This window comes from Tamandua tetradactyla, chromosome 2 (assembly GCF_023851605.1).
Source record: "Tamandua tetradactyla isolate mTamTet1 chromosome 2, mTamTet1.pri, whole genome shotgun sequence".
Classification (NCBI taxonomy): Eukaryota; Metazoa; Chordata; class Mammalia; order Pilosa; family Myrmecophagidae; genus Tamandua; species Tamandua tetradactyla.
This window is the reverse complement of record NC_135328.1, coordinates 196,867,550-196,881,586: the sequence shown is the minus strand read 5'-3', so window position 1 is coordinate 196,881,586 and position 14,037 is coordinate 196,867,550. Positions and strand designations below refer to the sequence as shown.

The 14,037-nt window shown below is 52.4% G+C and overlaps 2 protein-coding genes across 3 annotated transcripts in view; one reads left to right on the top strand and one right to left on the bottom strand.

The window, feature by feature from the left end:
• The window catches only part of MECR (mitochondrial trans-2-enoyl-CoA reductase), a 42,701-nt gene extending 39,012 nt beyond the window's left edge, over positions 1-3,689 (bottom strand). The window contains exon 1 of the mRNA XM_077150550.1: positions 3,671-3,689. The gene's annotated coding sequence lies outside the window, so the exon portion shown is untranslated. The remainder of the gene's footprint in view (positions 1-3,670) is intronic.
• Positions 3,690-3,968: 279 nt separating this feature from the next.
• The window catches only part of PTPRU (protein tyrosine phosphatase receptor type U), a 103,542-nt gene continuing 93,473 nt past the window's right edge, over positions 3,969-14,037 (top strand). For both annotated transcript variants that reach the window (XM_077150541.1, XM_077150542.1), the window contains exon 1: positions 3,969-4,104. In XM_077150541.1, the coding sequence (XP_077006656.1) occupies positions 4,032-4,104 (73 nt within the window). In that variant the 5' untranslated portion in view covers positions 3,969-4,031. The remainder of the gene's footprint in view (positions 4,105-14,037) is intronic.

Genomic DNA, 14,037 nt, shown 5'->3' with positions numbered 1-14,037 from the left:
GCAAGTTTAAAGTTCAAATTAAGATATCCAGGGAAAGACAGGCCAGTGGGTCCAGAACACCTCTGTCAGCTGGGAAGGCACAGGGCTGGCATCTGCTGGGGTCTTTGGCTTCTGTTTTTAAACAGCTTCCCTGGGGACATTTACTTTCTACATCTCTAAACTTCTGGGTCTTGTGTTGGCTCTCTCTGTCAGCTCTGTTGGCTGTGAGCTCTCTCTAAAATGTTTCCCATTTTAAAGGACTCTAGTGAACTAATCCAGGCCCACTTTGAATGGGAGGAGTCACATCTCCATCTAATTAAAAGGATACACCCACAGTTGACTGGATTATGTCTGTAGAAACAATCTAATCAAAGTTTCCCACCCCTCCAATACTGAATCAGGATTAAAGGACATGGCTTTTCTGGGGTACACAACACTTTCTAACCAGCACACCAGGCCTTGAGAATTATTTGTTTTTCCTAACAGAAAGATCTGATTTTGTCTTTTTCCTTGCTTAAAGCCCTTCCATGTCTCCTTTTCCCCCAGTGCTTAAGGGAGAGACAGAAAAGCCACCATGCATTGTAGAACACAATGAATTGTTGATATATTAATTTTAAAATGGGGTAAAAAGAAACCATGATTCTATGCTAATTTTATTCTCTCACACCACTGACATGTACTTAAGTCTTCAGAAAAATGTATGAAGGAAAAGTACCTTAAAACAGAAATTTTATTTGCTGTAATTTTAAATAATTTTATTTATTGTAATTTAACTTGCCTTCTTGCAAATTAGGAAAAGATAGCTATCATTTTCATTTAATGGCAGAACCCCTCAGCTTGGCTTGAGGAACGCCTGGTTCCTCAGGGGATCAGTTTGAGGACCACCAATCAGGGTTCAAGTCCAATGGTCCTGAGTTGCATTCCGCATCTTTTGCCTTCGGACTCTTACGGTCTCTCTGGTTTTATCTCCTGCTGTCTGCCCAAGCATGGCCTACGATCCAACCATACCCAATACCCACTTTTCCCAGCACTTCCACATCTTATGCCTTTATCCAGGCTGCTCTTTTTGCCTGAAATGTTCTTTCCTGCTTGCTTACCTGGGAAACTCCAGGTTCAGATATCATTTCCTTGATGTCATTTTCCAACCTCCTAGGCTGAGTCAGCGAACACTGCCTTTGTGTTTTCCCAGTATTTTCTGGTCTTTAGGACATCATCTTTTGTTATTTATGTGCCTACCTCCTCCTCCAGGCAAGAGTGGGGACTGTTTGGTTCATCTCCATGACACCAGCACCCAATACAGGGCTCAGCAAGCATAGGTGTCATAAATGTTCCATGAGTTGGAGGTAATTGAATTTCCTTGTGACCTGGAACTCACTGTCTGAGGTGCTGTCTCCTTTTCTCCACACCCAGGCAGGCCATGCTGGGCCAGGGCCTTCCTTCTCCTTTCCCTCTTCTCTCCAGGAGTACAAGGATTATAGAGGTTTGATAGTGGAATTTTCTTTTCTATCTACCTGTTGCTGTGTTCTTTCTCCCTCTATCATAGTCTCTGCCATCTTTCCGAGGACAGAGTACAGGGGTTTGGAACCAGTCAGATCAGGATTTGAGTCTTTTCACCCTTTACTAGCTGTGTGTCCTTGGCCAAGTGCCTAATGCTCTCCAAGTCTTGGGTTCCACATCCATAAAATGGGGTGGATGGTAAACCCTTGTCATGAGGCTCCTGTGTGCGTGCTCTGCAAACAGCATCCTCGGCTGCTTCTTTTCTTATCCACCCATTTTCTTTCTCTGAATCTCCTTTTCTGGGTCTCTCCTCTTTGCTGTGGTATTTCTGTCTCAGTTTCTTCTCCATCACTTTTCACTGTACTTGCTTCTGTGCCTCTCTCCCTGTGCCTCTCTCTCTGCTCAATTCTGTTTCTGGTTCTTGCATGCTTTTGTCTCTTTTGACTATTCCCTGGCTCAGCCTGGAGCTCCTCAGTGCTCACGAGAGAGGAGAACAAGAGCCTGGGATCCTTTTGCTCTGCTTCCTCCTGGTCCAGGAAACTGTTGGATGGGTGAAGCCAGTCAGGCCCTGCCCCAGCTGCCCTGACTTCAGAACATGGAGGCGGGGCACAGGAAGCACCTAGGTACAATTTGAGCCCTTTGACTCTGTTCAGTGTTGCTACCTGCCAGTCAGTCTGTCCCATTCCTCTGGCCTGAAGGACAAATGCAACATCTGCCCATGGGTCCTTCTGCTTCCTCAGTGTGTTTTCCATTTAGCTGGACTTTAAAAGAAGCAGATCAGAACTTATTATTCTTCAGCTTAATGCTTCACTGGTTTACTACTCCTCTTAGGGTTTAGCCCAAAGCCTCCTTCCTTGCATTATCTCCAGGCCCTGCTGACCTCTCTGGCTGTACCAGGTTCCCTTCTTCTCCCCACCAGCTCCACTTTAGTCACCCTGGCCTCCTTGCAATTCCTCAAACCATCTGTTCCTGCCTTTGGACAGGTTGTCCTCTTGCTGCAATGCTCATTCCTGCTGATCTGCATTTCCTTCTCATACTTCAGGTTTTGGTTAAAATGTTACCATGTCATCTCCTTAGGGATGCTCTCTCAGACCACCTTATCTAAAATAGATCCCTAATCTGCTTTCCCCATAATCATATTCTTTATCACAACATTGCATCCATTTCTTTCAGAGTGCATGTCTTGGGTTGTAATTATATATTTATTTACATGTTTGCTTTTGGTCTCCCTAATCGAATGTAAGCTTTAAAAGGGCAAGAGATCATGTCTATATTCATTCATTCACCCATTCATTTACTCATTCAATATTTTTAAGCACAAATTACATGCCAGATACTGGGCACTAGGATATAAGACAAAGCTTTTGCCTTTTGGACAGAGACCAAGACAAACAAACACATAATAAAGTAGGTCCTGTGTTTAAAACTGCAGCAATCCCATCCCCCTCAGTGTTTTTTTCTGTATCCTGTGTCACTGTCTCCTATGCTATAGAATTTGCTGGTATTTTGGTTGTTTTGTTTGTGTCCTCCCACTAGAATATAAGGTTCTTGGGTGTGGGTTTTTTTTTTGGCTGTTTGGTATCTCCACCCTGGCTCACAGTAATTGTTTAATAAATGAATCCATATCCGGCAAGCATGTATTGGATAAATGGGTTTCTTGAACGGAGCTGTGTCTCTCAGCTCCAAGTCAATTCAGAAAGACTTGACTCAAATCCTGGTGCTGCTCTGGCCTAGTTCGTGCCCGTGGGAAAGTCCCCACCTTTCTGTGCCTCAGTTCCTCAATTGTTGTAATGGGGATAATAAGAGTATGTACCTCCATAGAGTTATGGTGAAGATTAAATAAGGACACGTGGGCAAAGTATATAGAAAGTTCCCTCAGTAAGGGAGGGCGAATTTGCAGGTTTTTGTGCAAGGGCTTGTACCGGATTGAAGCCCAAATATATCCTCTGTTGCAAGAGAGTAGAAGTGAGGCAGCCTTCACATGAAAAGGAAGAACTTTCTAAAACTTGCATCTCCAAAAAACCAAGAAGCACTCTTGGTGGAGATGAGCGCCCTGTCCTTGGAGGTATAAGAATGCGCATTTGGCCAAGGTAGAGGGGACTCAAGCATCAGATGAGTCACAAGGCCTGACAACCCTGTCACTGTTCCTGAGGGCGCTAAGCCGCAGCTAGGCGTGGGCGCTGAGCGTTCTTACCTGAGAAAATCGGTGCCAGAGCAGTTGTCGGTGGGTGTCCAGGCCCGGCCATGGGACCTCCAGGCTGGGAGGTGGGGGGTGGGGTGGGGGTGCCGGAGTGGGGGAGGGGCGCGCTCGGCTGACCGGCGACCGACCGGGGCAGCAGCGCGCATCGAGGCCAGCAGGGGGCGGTGCGAGACCGCGGAAAGCGCAGTCCGGCCTGACGTCAGCGCCCCGCTCGCTCGGGCTCCCGCTCTGGACTCGGCGCCAGTCCCGCGCCGCGCCGCGCCGCGCCGCTCCGGCTCGGATTCGCCTCGGGCTCGGCTCGGGTTCCGCTAGCGGCGCCCCCCGCGCCGGGCCCCGGGGCAGGCGGTGGCGCACCATGGCCCGCGCCCAGGCGTTGGTTCTGGCGCTCACCTTCCAGCTTTGCGCGCCTGAGACCGAGACTCCGGCAGGTAAGCGCGCTGTGATCCGACCTAGCTTGCCCCGCCGAGCCCCCGGGGCCCGTGGCGTAGCTCGGAAGAAAGTGTGAGTGGTGGGTGACTGGGCGCTATGAGCGTGTTCCTTGTGTGTATATCTGAGTATTGGATATACAATCATGTGTGCAACGTGTTGTGTGTCTGCTAATGTTGTGTGTCCGTGAGTTATATGTGCAAGAAAAGGTACTGTGTGTTGGGTGTCTACGAGTATGTCTGGGTGCATGTTGTGTGCATCAAAGCATTGGGTGTGCTCTGTGTCTGCCAGTGTGTAGTGTTTGTGCAGCCGAGTGGATTGTGTGTTTATTTAGTGTGCATCTGAGTTTGGTTGTGTGCCTGGAGTTGTCTCAGCAAATGTGTTGCATTTGTTTGCGTTTGTTATTCCGTAGCCGAGAGTGCTGTTTGCTGTGTGTCTGAGAACGTGTTGTATGTGTGGCCGGGAGTGCTCTGTGTATTGAGTGTGGGTCAGGAAGTGTGTGCTTGTGAGATACGTGTACGTGAGTGCAAACTGGGCACGGGTCCGGAACGTGTGTGTCCGTATGCTGTTTTGTGCGATGTGTACGTGTGGGAGCGTCTGGGGTTTGTAGTGTGCGCCGACGGGGGCTGCGTGGGTCCGAGTGAATGCCAAGTGTGCCGGGAATGCGTGTGTAGGAGCGAGATGTGAGTGTGTGTGAGTGCGTCCGTGCGTACTGGCTGCGTGTCCAGGAATGTTGCGAGTGTGGTGCGCGCCTGGGCCGTGCCTGTGTGTATGCCCGGGGCCCCCGGACCCCCCGAGGTGGCATTGGCAGTATGTGTGTATGTATGTTGTGTGTGTGTGTTCCGTGTGTAGCCGCGCGGGGCCGAACAAGTTGTCGCGGCGGCGCCCCTCCCTTCCCCCTGTCGGGCCAGGCCTGAGGCTCGGGAGGGAGGAATGAGGGGCCCGGCGGCCGCCGACTCCGACATGTCGGGCTGTTTTGTTGTTTCGCAAGTTCCGAGCCGCGCCGGCGGGCGGCTGATCGGAGGCGGTGCCTGGGCTGCGGGGGCCGCACGGGTCGTGTGTGTGTGTATGTGTGTGTGTGTGTGTGTGTGTGTGTTCGCGCACGCCTAGCGGGGGCCTCGCCGAGGGGCTGGCGCGGGAGGTGGCCGGGAGGGGCGGGTGGGGGCGCGCCGAGGCCCGGCGGCTGGCGGCCAGGAGGGGAGGGCTGGGCTGGCGGGCCCTCCCGCGGTGGCCGGGCGGCGCGGCTGGACCCACGGCGGCTGGGCGGAGGCCCTTCTGCGACGTCGGGGCGCGGGCAGGGCCCGGTCTCCGCGCGCTCGGCGCTGGCTCCTCGTACCTAGTACGAGAGCCGCGGACGCCGGCGTCTCCCGGGACACTCCCTACGTCGACTTCGCAACTTTGTGCAGCCTCCCCCGCCGGCCGGGACCGCCGTGTATGAGAGTGAGTGTGAATGTGTGTCTCCGCGCTTCTGTCTGCTGTGTGATCGCGCTCACATTGGGTGTGTTTCGGGGTCTGCTGTCTTTTGGAGTGTGTGTAGACACGTACGCGCGCGGGTGTTGGGGAATCTAAATGTGTGCATCCGGAGCTTGCGTCTGTGTCAGTGGGCCCATCGGAGTGTGTGCTGTGGGCCCTGAGTGTCTTGGTTTGTAGCTCTGAGCTGTGTGTTCGGGGGTGTTTGGGTGACTGTGTGTGTCTGTTCCAGCCCCCTACCCACCCTCACTCCCCGAGCAAAACCCGGCATCACCCCGGGACCTGCGATCCCAGGACGTTGCCGGCTCCAGCGGAGTTGCGCCAGACCTTTTCCTCTGGGCGCCTCAGCTCCCGCGTACCCACTAACTGCGCGGCTCCGGCCGGCGATCCTCGGTGCTTGTTAACCGCGAGACGCCGGAGGCGAGGATCTGAGCTCAGCCACGTGCGGGAGCCGCCTCCGCGGGGAAGAGACTCCTCCCGGCGCTCCGCCCGGGAGAGCCGGCCTTCTCGGGATCAAGTTCGCGGCCCGCCCCCTCGGGCCTCTGAAAAGGGAGCTCCTGAGGCTCCAGCGGTGGCTCCGGTAGCTGGCTCTGCGTTCGGGCCTCCCCCCGCGGCCTCGCGGCACAGCTTTAGCTTTGACCTCCCGGTACCCGAGAGGAAGCCTAAGGCGATCTGAGTCCCCATTCCCCGCTCTCCCCCACCCCCGCAGCCGTTTTGCTCACCTACCCTACCCTGAGCTGAAACAGCTGATCCCGTTACTCTACGCTACCCCCATCTCCGCACCCCGCGACGCGCACCTCCCTCTCCCCCTCACCTTTATCCCGAAAACACTTACATGCTCAGAACTCCTGCCAGTTGGGGGAACTGTCAAGAATTGAGGTTTAGGAGTGAGACCTTGAGCAAGCTACTCCCATTCTTCGGGCCTCAGTTTCCCCATTTGCCTCGGTGGTAAAAATAATGGTATACGATACTTGGTAGAAGTAGGGCTTGATTTGCTGTGGAGGGCTGTAACAGAGCCCCAGGCTGTGATCTGAGGCCAGAGGGATCTGGATTCAAACTCTGTGTCTGCTGCGTGCTTGTCCCAGCGTCCTTGGGCAAACAGCTTCAGTGCTAAGCTTCTTTTTACTAGTCTGAAAAATGGGGGTGGTGGTGCAGTGGGTAAAGTTCCTGACAGTCTTGTAACATTCTTACTATTAGAGCTTAATTCTGAGGTCCTTAGTACGGGGTGTGGATCACCTTCTTCCCCAATCTGGGTAGAGCCAACCCAGCTCCCTGAGTCCCCCAGGTAGGGGCCAGTATGTGATGGCATGTCTCTCAGCTGTACAAACTTGGTAATGTATTTTGCTGCATTCCAGCTCATTTTGTCCTGGTGGTGGCTGGAGTTGTGGACAGCAGGAATGAGGGAGAGGCTGCCCAGTGGTTTCAGGTTGGGTAATAAAGGCTTGTCTGGGCAGTGCTCCCTTCTCTCTGGGCCTGGGGGGAGGGGAACCTCCAGGTATTGGTGAGAGTGGCTCAGGGGGGCACTGAGCTCCTGGGCAGCTTACTGCACAACTCTGGTGCCAGGGAAAGTCCAGGATGGGCAGCCTGCCATCTTTCTGCTGTCACAGAAGTTAAGCTGGGCTTGTGGGGTAGTTTTTTCGTGCAGGTCTGGGTTAGTTAGAGTGCCGGGGGTGCCATATGCCCCCCCTTTCTCCTTCTCCTCTCCCAGGGAACTGCCTCCAGATGTGCCCTGTCCTTATGCCATCTCAGGGTTTCACTTGTCCTCACCCATCTCTCCCCTGCAGGAAGGCTCCAGTCTCTTCCTTCCATCATACTCTTTCTCTGGTGCCAGGGATCTTTCTAAAACATATTTTGAAGCTTGCTTTAAAACACTTCGAAGGCTCTCCATTGACTTTAGGGTCCCTCCCTCTTGGCCAGGTTGCTGGCTTTAGCTTCTGCCTACGTGGTCAGCCCCATCTTGTGGCACTTGCCCCTTATGCCCTATGCTCTGGACAGCCTGACACACTTACCAATAGCTCCTAAATGCTCATTGCCTGCAGTCTCTTCTCTGGGCCTTTGCACAAGCTGTTCTTTCTCTGCCAAACTCTCAAACTCGACCTCTCTACCTGGTAAATTCCTGCTCCTCAATCAGGTCTCAGACATCACCTCCTCCCTGCAGCCTTCCCTGATAACTCCCTGACCTAATGGAGGTTGATTGGATTTTTATGTAGCATTGTAATTAGTTTATCGATCCTGTTTCCTTTACCAGTCCATGAGCTCTTTGAGGGCTGGAACTGGGCATTTAGTTCACCTCTGAAGCCTCACTGCCAGGCACAAGGCCCGGCCCTCAAGTGCTGAGTACATTGTAGGAGGCATGAAAGAATGAATGAAGTCTAGTGGGTCAAGTTCAGAGCAAGAGTCGCCAGATGGGGGTGCACTGACTCCACTGAAGGTAGGAATTGAAGAACCAGTTTTTCCCTCTAGGAATCTGGAAAATTCTTCTGGGGGATAGTGGTGTATTGTGAAGTGGCCATGTAGAGAGTGTCATCTGGGAGCTGTGGGTAGGGGAGGTGAAATACCTGGCGGAAAGGGAAGGCAGTGGTTCTCCTGCCTGCCAGCCCCTCATCCAGGCTCCCAGCACTGCCTCCTCCTGTCTTCTAGCTCCTCCCCCAGCAGCTGGCAGGGCCAGTCTGTCCCCCAGCGCTGGTCCTTTGTGCTAGGGGCCTTGGCAGTTGATGAGGCACAGAGTCTCAACCGTCAATCTGAGCGTCTTCGGAGAGGGAGGGAGGGCGCTGGGGCAGGAGGAAGAGGGGGAACTTCCTGGCAGACTCCCCTCCATCCTCAGTCCCAGCTCTTAGGGTGGGCAGCTGGACTCACAGCCACTTTCCTGGTTGTGTGTGAGATGAAGGGAAGGGAGGACAGCTGTCATCTGCGGTGGCCCTTGCAGGCAGGGCTGGAGGAGGGAGCACCTGTGGGAATGGCTCCAGTAGGGCCTGGCCATCCCCTGGTGGAGCGTGTGCAGGTGTGACTCTGGCATCGGGGCTAAATGGTGTGTGTGTGTTTGTATGTGTTGGTGATGGGGCTTGGTGGATCCCGTGTTTGCGGGATAGGAAGAGTGTGTGTGCTAGGGGCTAGAGAGTGTTATTATAGCCTGGGGCATAGGACACATGTGTGGCCTGTCAGGGTGTCCAGCCACCTGGTTCCCCAGGAGTTGCAGGATCTTAGTCTGAGTTAGGGAGAACAGCCAGCTGTTTTGATAACCAGGAAGCCTGATGCTAGGGTTTTGGGGGACCTGAGTGTTAAGTTCCTGGAGTTTGGAGCAGAGCTGTTTGTGTGGGTGGTGTCTCAGTATCAGGGTGTGGAAGGATCAGGGTGTTCGAACATAAGGATATCCCAGTGTTTCTTGGTCTGGAGGTGGGTGTATCCTGGTGTCTGAAAGTCTCCAGATTAATGGGTGCTCAAGTGTTGGAGTGTCTCTGTTGTGTCCAGATGTGGGGCTGTCCAGACACTCTGTGTCTAGTGTGGGAGTGTCTCTGTGTCCAGGAACGGGGTGTCCATGTGTTGGCTAGGGAGTACCCGGGAGTTGACCTGTGGTTGTTGTGTCTCTTTGCACGTTTAAGTGTGGCGGTGCCTTGGTGTCTTGTGGAGGGTGTGTCTGTGTATCCTCGAGGGAGGTGCACATGTGTTGGGTGGGGAGTGTCCTGGTGATTGTGCCCAGCTGTGAGCCAGGGTCAGGGGCCATGCCAGCCCAGCCTCTGGCATTCTCTTCCCTGGGGTTTGTCTCCCGATCTTCCTTTAGGCCCCCTCTTCTGGAGGGGCGGCCAGGCAATCTAGAGTTGTTATCAAATAGAATTTTCTGCAATGATAGAAATATTCTTTACCTGCATGATCCAATCTGTGATCACTTAACAACATGTGGTGAGTTAAATTAATTAAAACAAAAATTCAATTCCTAGTTGCGCTGGCCAGATTTCAGGTCTTTAGGAGTCACGTGTGACCAGTGACTACTGTGTTGGAAAATGTAGGTAGACAACTTTTCCGTCATTGCAGACAGTTCTAGTGACAGCACTGGTCTAAAGGTCTGAGACTTGCAGCGTCTTTAGTGAGGCCTGGGCCCCTCCTGGACTGGAATTGGTCTGGATGAGGCATTACTTGGCAGCTACTGAAAAAGGTTTTGTTGAATCCACGTCCATTTTCCCCAGCCTCTTATTTCTATCGCAGTAGCCCTTTCCTTGGTCTCCATTCTGTTGCCAGCCTCTTGCTCTCCAATCCTTCTACCACCCTGTAACCACAATGGATGGGAAGAATGGGTATTTAGAGGAATTGCTGAAGGTTTGGAGTTTGAGGGCAGAAGCTGAGCTGGGGAGAGGTGGTGGTGGTGGAAGGATTGGGATGGGAAATTGGGAAGTCGTGTGGTTGGGCATATTTGATGGGCAAGGTCATGGAAGGGGGTGGGGTGCAGCTGGGGATGAAGGTAAAACTGGGGGTTGGGGACAGCTGGTAGTTGGGGACAATGGAGGATGAGGGATTGGCTGTAGGATAAGGATAGCTGAAGGTTGGGGGGGACAGCTGGTATGGGGGACAGCTGGAACTTAGGGACCAGATGGAGTCAAGACAACAGGCGGATGATAAGACAGCTAGAGGATGAGAGGTGACAACTGGGAGTGTCAGAAACCTATCTGGACAGGATAGGTGAGTCTCAGCTGAGAGAGTGGGAAATACATTGCTCAGAATGTGTGTATGTGAATGTGCACATGTGTGTACTTGTGTACCCTCGGGGTATGCACGTGTGTAAGTAGGTGTTTGTACCATTGTGATGGTTAAAGCAGGGCCTCAGGAGTCAGACCACCAGGATTCTGTTGGCTCCCGCACTTACTAGCACATAACACTGGGGCAAACCTCTCTGGGCCTCAGTTTTCTCATTTGTGAAATGGGCATAATAGTACAACACACTTCACACTTCATCGTGAAGATATGTCTATTATATATCCCTGTAGAGTTTAGAATAGGTCCTGCATGTAGTGAGCACTGTGTAAGTGTTTACAATGAAATGTGTGTGGGTTAATGTGTGCCTCCCATGTGTTCAGAAAAGTTTGTTCGTAGCTTCTGATGAAGTCCCTTTCTGGGGATGGTGGTGATGGTGGTGACCAGTTGGGTTGGCTGGTCGGGCTCTCCTCATGCAACCTTCCCCTCGTTCACCTCACTCCCTGCCTGCCCTGCGCCAGAGCCTGATCCACTAAGTCTCCCTCTCTGTCCCTCCCCTGTCCTGCCCTGCACTACCCTGCCCTAGGCTGGGGGCCAGGGGATGTGCTGTAATTGTGCAAAAGCTTTTCAGCAGAATCTGAATGAATTGTTTGCCTGCCAGTGATCTGGGACTCTGCCCTGCTCAGATACAAATACTTGGATAATGTGCTCAGTTCTGGGCTGTGTGTCCTGTGGGTGGCAGTGGCTTCATCTTGTGCCCTTGGAAAGTCACTGGAGTGGAAGAGGTTGGGAATACAATGTGGGGAAGTCCACAAGGTAGATGAGGCCTGAGTTCCCAACCAGGGGTTGAGTCAGCTTAGCCTGGCAGAGCTATAGGCGCTGAGTTTGCCAGTGATCTAGACTCCTTTCCCTTCCAGTGCATTACTGGGAGGCACCTGCAACCGTTCTGCCAACAGTTTTGCACTGTGCCGCGTCTTTGTCTTACACTGTATAATTGCAATATATCATGGCTCTGGATTGCTTTGGGTGTGTGCGATCTGGGGTAACTGGGCCCAGCATCTCAGGGCTGAGTCACTGTGTTGCATCCTTGCATGGCACTGCATCTCAACCCTACAGTGCACAACTGCACAGGAATTCCTCATTGTATTGGATGTGTAGACTCTCCTGGCTCTCTGTATGCTCTAATTCTGCATTGCCACCAATGTACCATATCTCTGTCCTGAATTGTAGATACTGCCATTTGTACTTTTGCAGCTTTCTTCTATGCTGCCTTAGTCTCCCAGAAGTAAGCATCGAATTGAGAAGATAGACTCTCCTGAGTTTCTGGACAGAAGCCCCTCATATTGCACCACTGCCTGAGACCAACATATGGTTTTCTCCAAAACCGGCCACATTGCATGTTTGCATTGTAGTATGTTTCTGTTCTACACTGCGGTATCCCGCTGTGTAATCTACATTGTGTTGGGTGTGCTCTGCTGGGTTTGGGGCATAGCTCCTCATATTTGGATAACTGCACTTTGTACCAACACATGGCATCTTACCACAACATTGCATCCTTGCAGCATGTGGCATCCTTGTATTGTACCACAATACTGCAATGTGCATCTTCTCTGCATAGGGCATGTGGACTTTCCTAAGTTTCTGGGCATAGCTCCTCTGTCTTCCACCGTTGTGGTGTACCAGTGCAGTGCACCTTTGTCTCCCACAGTGCATCTGTACCACTGCTTTGCTGCACTGCATGGGGTATGCACTCTCTCTAGTCCCAGCCCTTTATATTGTACCACTGCTGCAGCAATCCTACCCCTTTGGTATCTCTGCCTTTCACTGTATTACCACGGCAGGTGTCTACTTGTGTCCCTTCCCACGTTTCTGTTGGCAGCCCTCTTTGAACAACATCTTTGCATTGAGTGTCCCCAGTGCAGTGCACTTCTGTGCCCCACTGCACGCTGCTCAGAGAGCCTGCGCTTATACTGTAAGCTGGAACCTCTTTGTTGGGCTTCAGAACTGTCTTGGCTTTTGAGGGAAGTGCCTTTGCACAGAACTGCAACAGTGTATCTATGCACCACACTGGATCACTGCTGTGAGCCTCTCCCTGGCAACGTACCTGTTTCACCTTTGGTTGTGTGCATTCTGCTGGGTTTCAGAACCCAGGACCTTTTCACTGAACCCACCGATCCCTCCATTTTTGTGCCACTTTCTACCACTTCTCTGGGTATCTGCACCTACACTGCTCCTTGGAACTCTATCGAGCATGTGTTCTAGACAGGGTTTCTGTGCCCAAAATTTCCTTTTACACCACACTGCCACTTTTCCTTTCCTACATCTCTGGACTGCTTGGCATGCCTACACCAAGCATATGCCTTCAGTGAGAATTTATGGAGCTCCTACCATGTCCCTGTCCCTGTACTAGTGTCTGGAGAGAAGGAACTGGTAGGGCTTGAGCTTACCTCCTTGGCATTCCTCCATACACCTCTCGTTTGGCACTGAGCGCCAGCCCATTGGACCACTATGTGCTCTGCACTTCACCTGTGCGCTGGGCCTCTGTGCAGCTCTGGGTCATGCCACAGGGATGCGATACCCCACACCACATTATGCACTGATCAGTTCTGCTGTGCCACCCTAGATGCCTCTCCTGGGGTCTGTGTACACTGTGAGCCTTGCCCGCTCCATTGTGTGACCCTGTGGTGCTGCTGTATAGTGTAGAACTGCTGCACTGCAGGAGACCTATACACCTTCATTATATAGCGTTTTCTCTCGATGGTATCTGTAAAAAGCTTGGATTGGGCAGTTCAACAGTGACTCAGTGGCAGAATTCTTGCCTGTCATGCCAGAGACCCGGGTTCGATTCCTGGTACCTGCCCATGTCAAAAAAAAAAAAAAAAAAGCTTGGATCTTCTCACTGCTTGGGTCCCAGCACAGCCCTATGCCTCTCCACTCTGCCCTGCATCCCATGTAGGACCTCCATACTGCATGGCATCTGTGTGCTCTTTGCCCATTATATGTCTGCTCAGCACAGCTCTTTATTTGGCCCTTTGTCTCTACGTGACATCCAGGTCCACTTGTGTCTTCCCCTTACACTGCCAATGTGGCTATCCTACTGTTAACCCCAGGATTTGCGATGCATATTGATCAGGGAGATGGGAGTAAGTCTGGCATCAGTCCCCAGCTGCTGCAGTTGGCTCCCTAACTCCTCAGTGGAGATGGCAGGATGTTGGCATTGCCGAGCTCTGGGTTGGCTCCTGTGGGTGGTGCTGGCTCTGCTTTCTCTCCTGAAGGCCCAACACTGGGTAGCTTCCATGATTGCAGCCATGCCGATCCCTGGGTGTTTGGAAAATGGACATATGGCTGCCAGCACTGCCCTTAATTTTACATCAGTTATTCAGGGCTCTGGCTGCAGCTTCAGGGAGCGCTGGCCTAGGTCTGGATGTGTTGATCTGGGCAAGAAAGGAGTGAGGTGGAGTGGGCCAGGTCTCTGGGCTAGGGTCATGGTCCTTGATGCTTAATGGAGTGGTCACAATCAGACCAGCAGGGATCATAGAGTCAATAGATCCAGCCACTATCTGCCATCTATTACACACAGAGCTGGGGATGGCGTTCAGAGATGTAAGAATCAGTCCCAGACCTCAAGAGAAGAGGGGATGAAGGTGAGAGGAGCCTGAGATGGAGCTGTAGTTGGCGTGAGGACACTGGACAGGGATGGGTTGGGTAAGACTATCTAGAGGTGAGACCAGTGTTGGTTCTGGGGTTCGGTTGAGCTACTTAGAATAGGGGTGTGATTTCAG